Source organism: Sapajus apella, unplaced genomic scaffold, assembly GCF_009761245.1.
Source record: "Sapajus apella isolate SASKATOON/1434 unplaced genomic scaffold, GSC_monkey_1.0 scaffold152, whole genome shotgun sequence".
NCBI classification, from domain to species: Eukaryota; Metazoa; Chordata; class Mammalia; order Primates; family Cebidae; genus Sapajus; species Sapajus apella.
The window spans coordinates 1,891,193-1,907,280 of record NW_022437092.1 but is presented as its reverse complement, the minus strand read 5'-3'; the positions used below and the strand labels follow the sequence as shown (position 1 = coordinate 1,907,280).

At 56.1% G+C, this 16,088-nt stretch overlaps 1 protein-coding gene, 1 long non-coding RNA gene and 1 pseudogene across 9 annotated transcripts in view; 2 read left to right on the top strand and 1 right to left on the bottom strand.

The window, feature by feature from the left end:
• Positions 1–10,803, top strand: part of ADGRL1 (adhesion G protein-coupled receptor L1) — a 59,022-nt gene extending 48,219 nt beyond the window's left edge. For 6 of the 7 annotated variants that reach the window (XM_032265808.1, XM_032265804.1, XM_032265807.1 and 3 more), the window contains 12 exons: positions 377–591; positions 870–1,040; positions 1,469–1,678; positions 1,784–2,004; positions 2,217–2,283; positions 2,692–2,783; positions 3,293–3,461; positions 5,647–5,775; positions 5,942–6,038; positions 6,117–6,245; positions 6,404–6,421; positions 6,917–10,803. In XM_032265808.1, the coding sequence (XP_032121699.1) occupies positions 377–591; positions 870–1,040; positions 1,469–1,678; positions 1,784–2,004; positions 2,217–2,283; positions 2,692–2,783; positions 3,293–3,461; positions 5,647–5,775; positions 5,942–6,038; positions 6,117–6,245; positions 6,404–6,421; positions 6,917–7,659 (2,261 nt within the window). In that variant the 3' untranslated portion in view covers positions 7,660–10,803. The remainder of the gene's footprint in view (positions 1–376; positions 592–869; positions 1,041–1,468; positions 1,679–1,783; positions 2,005–2,216; positions 2,284–2,691; positions 2,784–3,292; positions 3,462–5,646; positions 5,776–5,941; positions 6,039–6,116; positions 6,246–6,403; positions 6,422–6,916) is intronic. The other variant, XM_032265805.1, reaches the window with a different exon arrangement.
• The window catches only part of LOC116541556, a 31,157-nt gene continuing 18,088 nt past the window's right edge, over positions 3,020–16,088 (bottom strand). The window contains exon 2 of the long non-coding RNA XR_004264858.1: positions 3,020–3,657. This is a non-coding gene — a long non-coding RNA (uncharacterized LOC116541556). The remainder of the gene's footprint in view (positions 3,658–16,088) is intronic.
• LOC116541555 lies at positions 9,031–10,803 on the top strand (annotated as a pseudogene). Its single transcript, XR_004264857.1, has one exon. The product of XR_004264857.1 is annotated as an uncharacterized LOC116541555 (transcript).

Genomic DNA, 16,088 nt, shown 5'->3' with positions numbered 1-16,088 from the left:
GTGTAAAATTTCAGGGGATTCGTGGGTCCCCTGCCTGAGGGTGAGCCTTGCAGTTGCCAAGTTGGCTCCTGGGCCTCACAGCTCAGAGAGGTCAGGGCTTTGCCCAAGGTGACACGGTGAGAATGGGTGGGTCGGAGGCCCAGCCCCTCTGTGTCCCATCACTGCCCTGCTGTTGAGAACTGCTTTCGGCTGAACAGCGGTCTTGTGGACAGGGCTCCCTGACTCCCACCTGCCTAAGCTGTGGACTGGCTTCAGAGGTCCCAGTGGCCAGCGTGGCCAAGGGCTGAGGAGCTGGCTAAGCTGGGAAGCCAGGGGCCTGGACGGAGGTGCGCCAGCTGAGGATGCTGACACATCCAATCATGCCTGTCCTCGCCAGGGGTGGTCAAAGTTGTCTTCATCCTCTATAACAACCTGGGTCTCTTCCTGTCCACGGAGAACGCCACGGTGAAGCTGGCCGGGGAAGCAGGCCCGGGTGGCCCCGGGGGTGCCTCTCTGGTGGTGAACTCACAGGTCATCGCAGCTTCCATCAACAAGGAGTCCAGCCGCGTCTTCCTCATGGACCCTGTCATCTTCACCGTGGCCCACCTGGAGGTGAGCTGAGCTGCCCCCTCCCTCCAGGGGGGTTGCCGTACCCTCTGTTCCCTGGCTGTGTACCTGCCCCCACACGATGTGCTCACCTCCAGAACAAGTTTCCACTTGAGTGGCTTGGGCTATTTGTCCCCCGAGCTCTCAGAATGTCAAACGGAGCCTCAGAACCCAGGCACTTCTTTGATACTTGGCACCATCCCTGTAGCCAGGTGTGGGGGGGCCAGAATGGGACTCCCTGGTTCTGACTCCAGTTCTGACACCCCGGCACCACCACACAACAGGACAAGAACCACTTCAATGCTAACTGCTCCTTCTGGAACTACTCGGAGCGTTCCATGCTGGGCTACTGGTCGACCCAGGGCTGCCGCCTGGTGGAGTCCAACAAGACCCATACCACGTGTGCCTGCAGCCACCTCACCAACTTCGCCGTGCTCATGGCTCACCGTGAGATTGTAAGCTGGCAGGCACTCTGCTTCTCCAGGCGGGCCTGCTTGCTGGCCTGGCTTTGCATGGCATCCTAGAGAGGTCATGGGCAGTGCCGGGGAGGCCAGCCTTGTGGGCGTTGGGGGGCCCCTAGTCTTGCTTGGGGCATGAGGCCACGCGTCTGGTTCTCTCTGGTCCTCTGTGGCGTGGTCCCACCTTCTCCCAAGGCACTCTGGAGAAGCAGGTTGGTGGTATGTTGGTCATCTCTCCACAAGCCTTCCAGAGCATGAGGAAGTGAGCGCACTGCTGTGTACAGAGGGTGGAGGCTGCCAGGTTGGCAGCACTAGAGGTCCTCGAGGCCCATGGCCTTGCCCAGGGCCCTGCCTGCAGCTGGCACCTGGCTGAGCCCAGTGTGCAAAACAAAAGGCCCTGAGCGTGCCCCTGCTCCTATCCCCAGTACCAGGGCCGCATCAACGAGCTGCTGCTGTCAGTCATCACCTGGGTGGGCATCGTGATCTCCCTGGTCTGCCTGGCCATCTGCATTTCCACCTTCTGCTTCCTGCGGGGGCTGCAGACCGACCGCAACACCATCCACAAGAACCTGTGCATCAACCTCTTCCTGGCTGAGCTACTCTTCCTGGTTGGGATCGATAAGACTCAGTATGAGGTGGGCTGGGACTCGAGGGCAGGTGATGGCCAGTGCCTGGGTTGGGGGCCAGGAAAGGGTGACGCCTGCCTAGGCAGCAGCCCTCACCCTCGGTGCTCCCCGCAGATCGCCTGCCCCATCTTCGCCGGCCTGCTGCACTACTTCTTCCTGGCTGCCTTCTCCTGGCTGTGCCTGGAGGGCGTGCACCTCTACCTGCTGCTGGTGGAGGTGTTTGAGAGCGAGTATTCCCGCACCAAGTACTACTACCTAGGTGGCTACTGCTTCCCGGCCCTGGTGGTGGGCATCGCGGCTGCCATTGACTACCGCAGCTATGGCACCGAGAAGGCGTGAGTTGCCACCTCCTGGCCCTGTACCTATTCTCTCCTTCCACCTGGTTCCCTGCTCCGTGGCACCCCTTGGACCAGGACCCTCAGGGGCAGTGGCCTCCCTTCCTCCTCCTCATCCCTGAGGCTGCAGCCTCCAGAGTCCTAGGCCTTCACAGATCACAGGGAATGGCCCCTCGGCTTCTCTCTACACCCCGGCCCTGTTTCCTTTACAGCTGCTGGCTCCGAGTGGACAATTACTTCATCTGGAGTTTCATTGGGCCCGTCTCCTTTGTTATCGTGGTGAGTTGGGAGGTGACACCTCATCTCCTTTCTTCATCCAGGCTGGCCTTGACCCCAGCCCCTGCCCCCCACACTCTCCCCGCACACTGGAACTGAGCTACCAGCTGAGAGAATAAGAGTGCGCTGGGTCCGTGGAGCTCCAGCGCTGAGGGCTGCTCACCGGGGACTGTGATTTGAGCCCCTACCGTGTGTCAGGTCATGCGCCCTGTCTTCCCAGCAGTCAGGAGTGGCAGTAAAATGCCAGTCAGCTCACTGCCACATGATGGGCACCTCAGGGGCAGGTCCGGGGTTCTCCCAGCAGAGGCGAGGGCTACAGCCAAGACTTTGCCAGGCTGGGCCCTAGCCTCAGCACTCACTAAGGGAGGCAGGGCCACTCTCAGCCCAGCCCGTCCCTTGTCCGGCCCTCAGGTCAACCTGGTGTTCCTCATGGTGACCCTGCACAAGATGATCCGAAGCTCATCTGTGCTCAAGCCTGACTCCAGCCGCCTGGACAACATTAAGTGAGCCCCGCCCCTGCCTGCCCCCTGCCCCATCACCCCCCTTGCTGATCCCACTTTTCCCAGGGTGTCCAAAAAGGTGGTGCTGTCAACTCTGGTGACACACATTGCAATTTTAAGTATCAAGAGGGGTGTTTTATTGTATTCACTATGTACCTACTTAATCGGTCTTAGAAAGCGTATCATTAGCACGTCCAACCTGTGGTTTTAGGGGCATAACTGCATAGAGTGACGCTAAATTCAAAAGGTGAGTCTGTTTAAGGGCAACTTAAAGAGAAATAGGCAGCAAGATGTAGCCTAAGTTGTCTGGAAACCCTCAGGCCCAGGCTGGGGTGGAGGCGTCCTGGGCAGGGTACTGCCCTCAAGGCCCACTCACCTGCCCTGCTGGGTTAGGGCTTTGCAGACAGTGCCCAGGCCCACCCAACGGCCCCCACTTATTGGCTGCAGGGGAGGCCTAGGCTGAGGCCGTCCCCTCCGGCGGGTACTTTGACACCCCATCTCTCCACCGCCAGATCCTGGGCCCTGGGGGCCATCGCCCTGCTGTTCCTGCTGGGTCTCACCTGGGCTTTCGGCCTCCTCTTTATCAATAAGGAATCGGTGGTCATGGCCTATCTCTTCACCACCTTCAACGCCTTCCAGGGGGTCTTCATCTTCGTCTTTCACTGCGCCTTACAGAAGAAGGTGAGGTCGAGCCGGGGTCCTGGGTCACAGCCTCCCTTGGAGACATTTCCTGGGCACCCAGGAGAAGGAGGCGAGGGTGGAGGGGACTCAGGGCTCCCTGAAGCCCCCAGTGAGTGCTGCAGGCCTTCAGCAGTCAGGTCTGCGTCCTTCAGGAGAGGAGCATGAGCTCAGGACTTAACCACAGGTGAAGAGGGTTCTGGAAAAAGGCAAGGTACAACAGCTTAAAGGAGTGAGAGCAGGACAGATTTGGTGATGGGCAACCCTCACCACCATGAGGACCACAAGTCAGGCCTGGCAGGGGGAGGACTTTGGGAGCCAACCTGAGGGAGCACTGCCTACGTTCATAGTTCTGGAAAGAATTGTGAATTTTGTGGCGATATAAAGGATCTTTTTAAAATAAATGGGTTAAAATATGAGTCTCAGAAAAACATACAGGCTGGGTGTGGTGGCTCATGCCTATAATCCCAGCACTTTGGGGGGCCAAGGCCGGGCGGATCACCTGAGGTCAGGAGTTCCAGACCAGCCTGGCCAACATGGCAAAACCCCATCTCTCCTTTATATAAAAATTAGCCAAGCATGGTGGCAGGCGCCTGTAGTCCCAGCTCCTTGGGAGGCTGAGGCAGGAGAATCGCTTAAACCTGGCAGGTGGAGGTTGCAGTGAGCCGAGATCATGCCACTGTACTCCAGCCTGGGTGACAGAGTGAGACTCCATCTCCAAAACAACAACAACAACAACAAACACATACAAAGGGCTGGGTGCAGTGACTCATGCCTGTAACCCCAGTACTTTGGGAGGCTGAGGTGGGAGGATCCCCTGAGCCCAGGAATTCGAGACCAGCCTGGGTAACATAGAGACCCTGTCTCTATTTAAAAAAAAAAAAAAAAAAAAAAAAAAAAAAAAAAAGGGGGAAAACAGTATCAGGGGAACGTGGACAGGGAGTGAGGGTCCAGGCGGCACCCTCATGACTGAAGCTGGGGAGACGGAGCTGTGGCATTTGTTGAGTTGGCTCTGGCGGCAGTGCAGGCCATGGAGACTGCTGTTGGACTTCGGGAGTGGTGAGGTGGGTAAGGCTTAAGGCAGGGGATGGCAGAGGCAACAGTCATGAGAATTCTCGTTGCAAGGGAAAAGGTGGTCTGTGTCCCTGCTCTGCCCAACACTGTCCTGGTCCCTCCTTGGACACACAGTCAAAGGCAGTGTCTGCACAGCCCCCACCTCACACGCAGTGACAGTGATGTCCTTTCAGGGGCCCCTAGGTCCCTATGGTCTGATCTGGGACCCTCGATTCCCCTCCCTATCTCTGCTTTCAGACACCTAGATGTGAACCCTCTTCAGGGTACAGCCCCTGTCCTTGCCCCGGCCTGAATGAGGCCTCCTCTGATCTATTTATTTTTTTAGGTTTTTTATTTTATTATTGTTACTATTATTTTTTTTTAGATAGAGTCTCACTCTTTTACCCAGGCTGGAGTGCAGTAGTGTGATCTTGGCTCACTGCAACCTCTGCCTCCTGGGTTCAAGCGATTCTCCTGCCGTCATCTCCAAGTAGCTGGGATTAAGGCGAACACCACACACCTGGCTAATTTTTGTATTTTTAGTAGAGACGGGGGTTTCACCATATTGCCCAGGCTCGTCTCGAACTCCTGACCTCAGGTGATCTGCCCACCTTGGCCTTCCTAAGTGCTGGGGTTACAGGTGTGAGCCACCATGCCCCTGATCTATTTAAAATCACAACCTGCTCCCAGGTCAGCACTGCCTAACCCCCTTTCCAGCCATAGTTTTCTCCATAGAATCTATCATCATCTGATAGCCTGCATATTTATATTTTCATGTACGTTGTGTCTCTGTCTACTGAAATATAAGCTCTGAGAGGTAGGTATTTGTGTCTGTTGTTTTCTGTACCATTCCTGAGGCCTAATATATGCCTGGCACATAGTGGATGCTTATGAATGCTCTGTTGCTTTTATGAATGAATAAAAAACGGTCAGTGGCAGTAGAGAACCTGATCAGCTGGCTGTCGGGGGACAGGGGACAGCAGGGTTTCTGTGGCCTGCAAGTCACTGAGCAGGGGAACACAGTCATTGGAAGCTCTGTCTCCGGCCTCCTGAGTCTACCTTGTGCCAGCCCTGTGGGAGTATGGATCACAGAGGAGGCTGGTGTCCCAGCCAGCTGACTGTCCTTGTTCCCCAGGTGCACAAGGAGTACAGCAAGTGCCTGCGTCACTCCTACTGCTGCATCCGCTCCCCACCCGGGGGCACTCACGGGTCCCTCAAGACCTCAGCCATGCGAAGCAACACCCGCTACTACACAGGGACCCAGGTATCACGCCAGGCAGGGTTCCCTGGGGCTGAGTGTTGGAACCTGGAGCCTGAGAGGCGGGGAGTGGCTTGGCCTGGGTCTGTGATGGCGATGATCGGGCGAGCAGTCTCAGATGCCAGAGGGTGGGTGGCCCAAGGGTCCCCTCACATCCGGGTTGTGTCCCCAGAGCCGAATTCGGAGGATGTGGAATGACACTGTGAGGAAACAGACAGAGTCCTCCTTCATGGCGGGTGACATCAACAGCACCCCCACCCTGAACCGAGGTGAGAAGGGTCCCTCTGCCTCTGGCTCTGGTCTCTCGAGGCTCCCGGCTGCCTTGTGACCTCTGATCCCTTGGCCAGGTACCATGGGGAACCACCTGCTGACCAACCCTGTGCTGCAGCCCCGTGGGGGCACCAGCCCCTACAACACCCTCATTGCCGAGTCAGTGGGCTTCAATCCCTCCTCGCCCCCTGTCTTCAACTCCCCAGGTGAGGGCACAGGGGAAGCATCCAAGTCGGGAACTGTGGGGTTTACGTCCCAGGGGACCCCCGCCTGGGATGTTCTATGCCCCAGAACTGGAGCCTGGACTTGGCATTTCAAGCTCACCCTTGCCTTCTCTCTTTTCTCTCCTGGCTGTCACCTGCAGGGAGCTACCGGGAACCCAGTAAGTGCTACTCTTCCCTGGAAATGTTTCCGAGACTGGGAGAGGGACAGACAGTGGCCTTCTCAGATGGCTCACTTAAGGAAGAGAACTTGGGATGCCCTCCCCATCCCCCTGCCCCCACCGAACAGTCTGGCTGGCAGCTGGATAGAGGATAATCGGTGGTGGTCATTGAGTTTGGGCCTTTAGGTGTGAGGGTCTGAGCACAGGAGAGGGATTCTGTCGCCCAGGCCTCCTCATACTGCTGAGATTCTGAACCTCCAGCTGGGCGACGAGACCCTGGGGGAACTGGTCCTTGTCCCCCAACTTTAACCAATCTGCTTTTGGGCTGCTGCCTCTACTGCCAGTGAGGGAGAAAGGGTATGTCAGACCAGAGTTCCCATGGGGCAGGGGGAAGCCCACAGAAAACCAGCAGGAATGGAGCCCCACTTCTCCCGATGGACCCCCAGTGCAGCCAGGGCCCTTCTCCCACCTGACCAGCCCCTTTTTGCCCTGCAGAGCACCCCTTGGGAGGCCGGGAAGCCTGTGGCATGGACACCCTGCCCCTGAATGGCAACTTCAACAACAGTTACTCCTTGCGAAGCGGGGATTTCCCTCCCGGGGATGGGGGCCCGGAGCCACCCCGCAGCCGGAACCTGGCTGATGCTGCAGCCTTTGAGAAGATGATCATCTCAGAGCTGGTGCACAACAACCTGCGGGGGAGCAGCAGTGCAGCCAAGGGCCCTCCACCACCTGAGCCCCCTGTGCCGCCTGTACCAGGGGGCGGGGGTGAGGAAGAGGCAGGCGGGCCCGGGGGTGCTGACCGGGCGGAGATCGAACTTCTCTATAAGGCCCTGGAGGAGCCTCTGCTGCTGCCCCGGGCCCAGTCGGTGCTGTACCAGAGTGATCTGGACGAGTCGGAGAGCTGCACGGCCGAGGACGGCGCTACCAGCCGGCCCCTCTCCTCCCCTCCAGGCCGGGACTCCCTCTATGCCAGCGGGGCCAACCTGCGGGACTCACCCTCCTACCCGGACAGCAGCCCTGAGGGGCCCAGTGAGGCCCTGCCCCCACCCCCTCCCGCACCCCCCGGCCCCCCTGAAATCTACTACACCTCGCGCCCGCCAGCCCTGGTGGCCCGGAATCCCCTGCAGGGCTACTACCAGGTGCGGCGGCCTAGCCACGAGGGCTACCTGGCAGCCCCAGGCCTTGAGGGGCCAGGGCCCGATGGGGACGGGCAGATGCAGCTGGTCACCAGTCTCTGAGGGGACCTCATGGACCAGGGGCTGGTGGCCCAGGCCAGGGAGGGAACCCTGGGCAAGGCTCTGGTGGGAGAGGGAGACAGATGGAGGCAGTGGCTGGTGGGCCACTCTCCTGATGCCCCTCAGCCATGGGCCCTACAGTCCCCTCAAGGGACTCTGACCTAGGGGCCTGAGGTGCCAGGGCTCACAGACAGGGTTTCCCACCAGCCACATGCACCAGCTCTATTTGGGGGAAGTGTAGTGAGGAGGAGCCCAGAGGTCCTAGGGGAGGGAGGAGGGAGAACTTGGAAGGGTGCAGCCCACTTCCGGACTCTCCCCTCTCCCACCCTTGCCACTGCCTGAAGGGAAACGAGGGTTTTAGTTTCCCTGGGCAGGGAGGGCAGCTTCTGAGGTTGCCAAAGGCCCCACTGGATGGCACCTGTCAGCTGCCCCTCTCCACAGTCAGAAATGCTGCCGGCTGCACCCAGAGGGAGCAGCGAGGCGGGACACATGGACACGTTCCTCCTTGAGCTACAATTCCCTGCTCCCTGGAGACTGGGAAAAGGCCGAAGGCAGAGGGACTGGGCGGTGGTTTAAAGGTCGAACTTTCTCTGAAGCTCCTTTCCCCTTGCTCTTGGTCCCTGCCCCCCAAGCAAGCCTGCCTCCTCCACCTCCCAATGTACCCAATGACCCCCTCCCTTGGGGTGACTCCTGATGAAGCACAACTCCCTGCAGGGCCCCCAGCCCACAGGGGTGGCCATATTTGGGCAGTTCCCAGTCCTGTGGGCTTGGCTATCTGGGAAGCAGATTTTGGGTCTGGATTTCCCTGGGGAGTGGGTCCTGGGCTTGGATCTTTCCCTAGGGGGCCCTCTTATCCCTTCCTCTCTCCTCCTCCTCCCCCATTGCTGTAAATATTTCAACGAAATGGAAAAGAAAAAAAAAAAGACAAAAAAAGAAAAGACAAAAAATCTCATCACTTGAAGCCACTGGGAGCCTGCGGCCCGGGCAGACCAGCCCGGGCTTTCTCCAGAGCAGAGTGGCGCTGCCGGCCTGGCAGCCAGGACTTCTCCGCGTACGTGCATCCCCAGTCCCCGCCCAGGCGGGCGGGCCGCCAGAGCAGCTTTTTACAATCCAGAGACAGAAAACAAAATCTAGATGCAACAGCGAAACAAAGAACCCATTTCCTTCCTGGCACCCATTTGTGTCCCCTCCTTTCCTGCTCCACCTGCCTGGCATCATCAGCCCTCCTGGGGCGTGTACCTCACTGCCTGCCCCAGGACCAGAGGCCTGTCTCCCCCTCCCCTCCCCACTGGCCCTGGGGAGACCCCCTCACACCCAAAGATGCTTTGCCAAGATGGCTGCGCTGTCCCTTTGAGTTCCTGCTTCTTGTGTATTGTTTTGGGGACTCTAGCCGGGGAAGATGGGGCTGACTTCCCACCTAGAGAGGTTGATGGTGGAAGGAAAATGGAGAGGAACAGGGGTTGTGGAGGGCATGGGTATGGCTGAGGAGGGTGCTAGGGCGGCACGGTTGTCTTCTGTCTGAGGGAGGGGGAGAGGCAAAGGTGAGAAATCATCTCCCCTGCCCTCCACCCTCCCGCAGGGGAGACGAAGCCAGGGCTGGGGTCAGGATATCCATGTTCTGGGGGGGCTTGACCCCAAATCCCAGGCCTGGAAGCTCCAGGCTTGGGATGTCTCCTGAGCACCTCTTGCAGCCCCCTCCTCTCCACAGTGTCCACCTAGCCTCCCCGGCCCCCTCCCCTCAACTCTAGGGGTATCATAGTCCCGAGGGCACCGTAGCCAAGCCCCTGCTTTGCCATTTCCCCAGGGGTGGCCCCTCCACCTCTGCTCTGACCTCTCCCGTCTCTTGCCCCTCCCTCTTTTCTCACAAGTGCCATGAGTTTTCAAACATCTTCGGGTCTCAGCCTGCTGCTGCCATGAACTTTGTTGGGTTAAGGGGGAGGGGCTCTAGGAAGGAACTGGGGGAAAGGGACAGGTAGGTGGCTGGAGGGACCCTTTTTGCTGCTAGAAAGTCCCTCCCTTCTCCTGGGGAGCTGGGGCTGGCTTGTCCCATCAATTAGGGGAGAAGGGGTCAGACCAAAGATGGTGGTTTGTCCCGTGTAAGGGAACAGGTGTGGGGAAGAGGTGAGGTTGGGTTCCATCTCTGGCTTTTTCTGGTAGAAAGGCCTAACCCATTACACCAGAAGACCATGGGTGAAGTCTAGATGGGGAGAAGTGAGGCCGGGGACAGTCCTGCCAGATGACTCCAAGGAGGGCAGGGGACAGTTCGTGGCTCTTTCTGGACTGCACTAGGCAGGGAGCTCTGTTGTGTGGAGGGGCGGTCAGATGTCTCTGAAAAGTGGGCAGGAGGCATGGGCAGGTGAGGAGCCGGCCTGGCCCGGCCCGGGCAGCAGCCCAGCTACAGCCTGTGGCTGCCCCTGACACCAGGAGGGGGGCCCGGAGAGTTCCATGGGGGTTGGGACGCAAAGCGAGGCCCACTTCCTCCCTGCCCAGCCCTGCTTGTATCTCTCCAGACTTGGACAATCAAAGGGAGAGGGTATATAGCAGGTCCAGTTTCAGCTAGCATTGCCCAGTGGCTGCTAGGCCTCAGAGCTGTGTGGCAGGGCCCCCTGCTGGGGCTGGACACCATTGCAGTCCAGTGCAAAGCCACCCCCAGAGCCCAGGTGTCCCCCCCACCTAACCAGACCTGGTGCCTTGACGCCCCCACCCCAGCTGGGACGGTACAGAGAAGGGTCTTGGTTTCCTCTCCTACTCCTGTGGGTTCCTGAACTCATTTGCTCCTAAATCTTACTAATTCTTTTCCTCTGGATTTTGGTTTATTTTGGCTTTCCCTGGCCTTCTCTTTCTGTCTCCACCTCTCTTTCCCCATCTCTCTTTGCCCATGTCTTTCTTGCTGTCTATATGTTCCTCTTCTCTCATCCTCAACTTTCTGTCCATTCGGGCCTCCTCCCGCCTCCCATGCCCCCAGCCCCTCCCTCCTTGGTCTCCTTTTCGATATGCCAAACCAATTTTGGGTCGAGTGCATTTAACGAGAACAAAACAAAAGGCTCATAACAACAAGAACATTTCAGAAAAAAACAAAAAGTTTAAAAAAATTTGTTGAGTCAAAAAGTCAAACAATAAAGAAATTACGATTTCTTGGAATGACAAGAGTGGTGTGAGTTCTTGAGCAGGGGAGTAAGAAATGGGTGAATAGCTGGGCGCAGTGGTGCGTGCCTGTGGTCCCAGCTACTCAGGAGGCTGAGGCTGGAGGACCTCTTGAGCCCAAGAGTTCCGGGCTATAGTGCGCTATGCCAATTGGGTGTCCGCACTAAGTTCAGCATCAATATATGGTACCTCCCAGGAGCAGGGCCCACCAGGTTGCCTAAGGAGGGGTAAACCAGCCCAGGTTGGAAACCGAGCAGGTCAAAACTCTCATGCTGATCAGCAGTGGTATCACGCCTGTGAATAACCACTGCACTCCAGCCTGGGTGACATAGCGCGACCCTGTCCTTTTTTTTTTTTTCAGGGGTAAACAGAGGAAGACCCTGTCTCTTTTTTTAAAAAAAAAAAAAAAAAGGTGTGAATAGCCAGGCAAGGTGGCTCAGGTCTTTAATCCCAGTACTTTGGAAGGCCGAGGTGGGTGGATCACTTGAGGCCAAGAGTTTGAGAACAGTCTGATCAATATGGTGAAACCTCATCTCTACTAAAAAGACACAAAATTAGCTGGGCATGGTGGCAAGCACGTGTGTGGTCCCAGCTACTTGGGAGGCTGAGGCAGGAGAATCGCTTGAACCCGGGAGGTGGAGGTTGCAGTAAGCTGAGATCGCACCCTGCACTGCAGCCTGGGCTACAAAGCGAGATTCTGTCTCAAAAAAGAAAGAAATGGTTGAGTAGATCTGCACTGGGGTGTCCCCATGGGCCCTGGGCTGCACTTGAGCATTCAGAATCAGAACCCCTGGCCAAGGCCTGGTAATAAAGAATCATTATCGTTTATAAGACACTGGTAAGTTCCTAGGCCTGGTGGAGCATTTCATGTGCAGTTTCTCTGAATCCTCACAAAATGCTCCCAGGTAGAGACGGCAATTAGAGCTCCATTTTACAGATGGGGAAACTGAGGCTTACAGCCCTTAGATGTATGCCCAAGTCTTTCTGGCTAGGCCACTGTCCCATGCTGTGTCTCAGAGAAGCCCTTCTTGGTCCAGATGTCTGTCCCCAGGCTGTACTAGAGCAGAGGTCAGGAATTTTACACTGACGTCTCATTACAATTGCTATTCCTAGACTCCACACGCTACTGGTGTGGAGCGCTTTCAAACTTGACACGGTGAAACTGCATCATGTATATTTCACATTCTCCGTTCACCAATGAACTGCCCATGCTCAGAGAGAGAGGAATAACTCTGGGCCCCTCTGACTTAGACACCGGCTCTAGGATACCACACTCCTGAGTCTCCACCCACTCCCCAACAGCCACTCCCTCCCAGTCTTCATGACTGGCTCCTTCTCATCTAACCTCCTAATAATGGGTATCCAGGGGCTCAGTCCTTAGACCTTTTCCCTACCTGCTCTCCCTCCCTAGAAGGTCTCATCCCACCTCATGATTTGAAATGCTACCTATACACTGATGACCCTCGAACATAGATCTCCAGCCTGAACTCCTAATTGAGCTCCAGATATACATATATTCACCTACCTACCCCATAGCTCTCCCTGGTATCTGGCAGAATCTCAAACTTAACCTGTCCTAAACTGAGACTCTGGCATCCCCTACCCCCATCTCTACCACTGCCACCACTGTAGTTCTTCCCACATGAGGGTTTAGGGCTTCCTCACCTCAACTAAAAGTGAGTCCATCCATCCCTTCACTCAAGCTACAGACCTTGGAGGTTCCCTTGAACTCATCTTGTTTGATCCCCCACATCTAATCTGACAGTGAATGCAATGGTGGCTCTACCTTCTAAATATCGAGAATTAATCAGTTCTCACTTGTGTAAGGCTGGTTGCCTCTCCGGGAGCTTAGACACGCCCATCCCTCTCCACGCCTGAAAATTACATCACCAGAATCTGCACTCTGCATCTAGCTTCGCCACGCCCACCTCTGCACTCAACACTAAACTCTGCACTTGGCACCTAGCCTGCTGTTGGAAATCCCCTCTGCACTCAGCACCAGGATCTGCACTGGACACTAAACTCTGCACTCGGCACCTAGCCATCCGTTGGAAAACCTCGCCGAAATTTAAAAGAAGCCCCGCCAAAACCTGCCCAATAGCGCATTGCCCCGTCCAGCCTGCTCACTGGAAATCCCACCTACCTACCTATAGCAGCTTGCCACATGCGCATCCTTTTTCTCCACAGCCAATTAGAGCGCCTTCCCTCCCTATATAACCCCACGCCTGAGAGTAATCAGGCGCGACTTCTCTGGCCCCCTTTCCCTGGACCATAGAACGTCGCCCAGGAGCTGAATAAACTGGTGTCTAATTGTTCTCATGCAGGCCTCAGTTTCCTCATTTTAAACTCGGCAATAAACCTTACAGAAGGCCAGGCACGGTGGCTCACGCCTGTAATCCCAGCACTTTGGGAGGCCGAGGCGGGTGGATCACGAGGTCAACAGATCGAGACCATCCTGGTCAACATGATGAAACCCCGTCTCTACTAAAAATACAAAAAATTAGCTGGGCATGGTGGCGCGTGCCTGTAATCTCAGCTACTCAGGAGGTTGAGGCAGGAGAATTGCCTGAACCCAGGAGGCGGAGGTTGCGGTGAGCCGAGACCGCGCCATTGCACTCCAGCCTGGGTAACAAGAGTGAAACTCCGTCTCAAAAGGAGAGGCTGTAAAAAAAAAAAAACCTTACAGAGAATAAACCTTACAAGTGGTGCCAAAACCCGGGAGGAGTTGTAAGACCCCTCCTGGGGGAAACTGACTCCTTCATCCAAAGCCGGACCACGGAACTGCTCCACCACAAGGTAAGACTTCTGTTGCCCACAGCCTCTCCTGCCTGCCTGCCTCATGGACTCCCTGCTCGTAATCGCGGCTGCGTCAGGGACTCCTTCTCGTTTCTCGCCATGGGGCCGGAGCCCCGGCCTCGTCCCGAGGACCTGAGCATAGAGGAGATGTCCCTACACTCTTGTCCTCTCCCCGTGAGGGATTTCTCAGGGTCAGGATTCTGAGGGAGACGTCCCCACCTTCCTGAACCCTCTCGTATTCTCTGGTGTTTGGAAGTGCAGTCCGGGACGCCTTCTGAACATCTCCGCAGTAGCAGCCAAGTTTTGGGTATTCAGAAGCCCCATTTGCAGACCCGGGCCCTGCCTAACAGCAGGACCAAATCCCCCGGCTTACAGCACTAAAACGTTTATCTCAAATCAGCCTTTCGGCACATAAACTCCCATTAATTAAGTAACTGTACTTTTGGTTTCTCTTCCTAATCCCGAGCGAGTGAGTGAGTGAGTTTATGTGTAGTACCACGGCCTGACGGCTACAGGGCTTGTGTGGGCCTCAACCCGCGGTTCCACGGGGACATCATAAGGCATAACGGTGATTCACCTCAGGAAACTAAAGGTGACCAGGCCCGGGGATTATACAGGAACACCATAGCCAAGACGCCCTGAAACATCTCTTCGGGGACGTGGCCGGGAAGGCATCAGACTGGTCTCCCATCTAGGGGGCACCCACCCTTTGTCCATCAATCCTGTATTTGGTTTTGTCTCAGATAGCCCTAGCCCTGTCTCTTTTTATTTTCTTCCTTGTCATAATCGTTGCAGCCTGTAAGTTCTCTAGCCACCCTCCCCGTGGAAAGGAGTATTCCACCCCGGGAAGAGTTTTTCTGCCTGCGTTAGGTATAATACCTTTCCATATTCCTTTCTTATCCCTAACTACCCCACAAGAAGGTGAACCATGGGCAATCAAAAGTCCCGCCCAGACCCTAAATCGCCATTAGGGTGCCTAGTCCAAAATCTACCCAAACTGGGTCTTTCCATTAAAAAGAAGAGGCTGCTTTTCCTCTCTACCATGGCTTGGCCACAGTATTCCCTAGACAACCAGTCTAAGTGGCCTCCAGAGGGCACACTCAACTTTAATGTCCTAACAGACTTAGACAACTTCTGCCAAAAGGACAGTAAATGGTCCACGGTCCCCTACATGCAGGCTTTCTGGTACCTTCGCTCCCGCCCTGCCCTCTGCTCCTCCTGCACTACTGCCCAAGTTCTACTAGCCAAGGAAACTTCCTCATCGCCCTCTGGTCCTCCACCCTCCTCTTCCTCCCTTTCTGACCCTGACCCACCCGAAGAACTTTCCTTTCCATTCGCCCAACCCACCGATCCCCCGCCTTATGTGAAACCTCAACCCCCTCCTGCTCCTCCTCTTCCTAATCCCAACTTAGCCTCTCCTGTTAGTGCTCACACCCACTCATGCTGTACTCTCAATAAGACTCCTCTCCTATGCCCCCTCCACAAAGTAGCTGGAGCAGAAGGCGTTGTCCGAGTACACATACCCTTCTCCCTCTCCGATCTATCAGCCACTGAAAAACACCTATGGTCATTCTCCACCAATCCTACAGCTTATACCAAAGAATTTCGTTACCTCACCCAGGCATACGACCTAACCTAGCATGATACCTATGTAATTCTGTCCTTCACTCTTACTCCCGATAAGTGTGACCGCATTCTTACAGCGGCCTGAGCTCATGCTGATCAGGTACATCTCACAATCAATCAAATGCCAGTAGGCGCAGCGGCAGTCCCCCAGGGAGACCCTAATTAGGACTATCAAACCGGTCAAGATGGCCGCCGCCACCAAGACCAAATGCTACAGTGCCTCTTAGTGGGCGTGTAGAGCGCAGCTCAAAAAGTAGTTAATCATAACAAGTTAAGGGAAATAACTCAGGGTCCTAATAAAAACCCAGCTGCCTTCCTAGACCAATTAACTAATGCTATGATCCTCTATACCCAGCTAGATCCGGCCTCCTTAGCAGGGGCTACAGTCCTAGCCACCCACTTCATCTGCCAGTCGGCAGCTGATATAAGCAGGAAATTTTAAAAAGCTGAGGAAGGCCCCCAACTCCCATACGGGACCTGGTGAACACAGCATTTAAAGTTTTCAATGGCTGAGAGGAAAAGGCTGAAGCCACCCGCCAAGCCCATTTACAGCAAAAGGTAGGCCTCCAAACCCCAGCTCTTGTAGCAGCCCTGAGGCCGGCAGCCCACCAAACACCCAGTGGAGGGGGTCCATCGAAACCCTCCCAAAATTCTTCAAAGGCCCTGCCTGGGCCCTGTTTCAAATGCGGCCAGGAGGGACACTGGGCACTGCAGTGCCCCTGTCCTCATCCACCTCCTGGACCCTGCCCAAGCTGCAAGCAGACTGGACACTGGAAGGTTGACTGCCTGTCCCGGGCTGCAGGCTCACCCCCCACACCTCTATGTGGGGGGCAAGCTGGTCTGCAGGAAGTAGTCCCTCCGCTTGA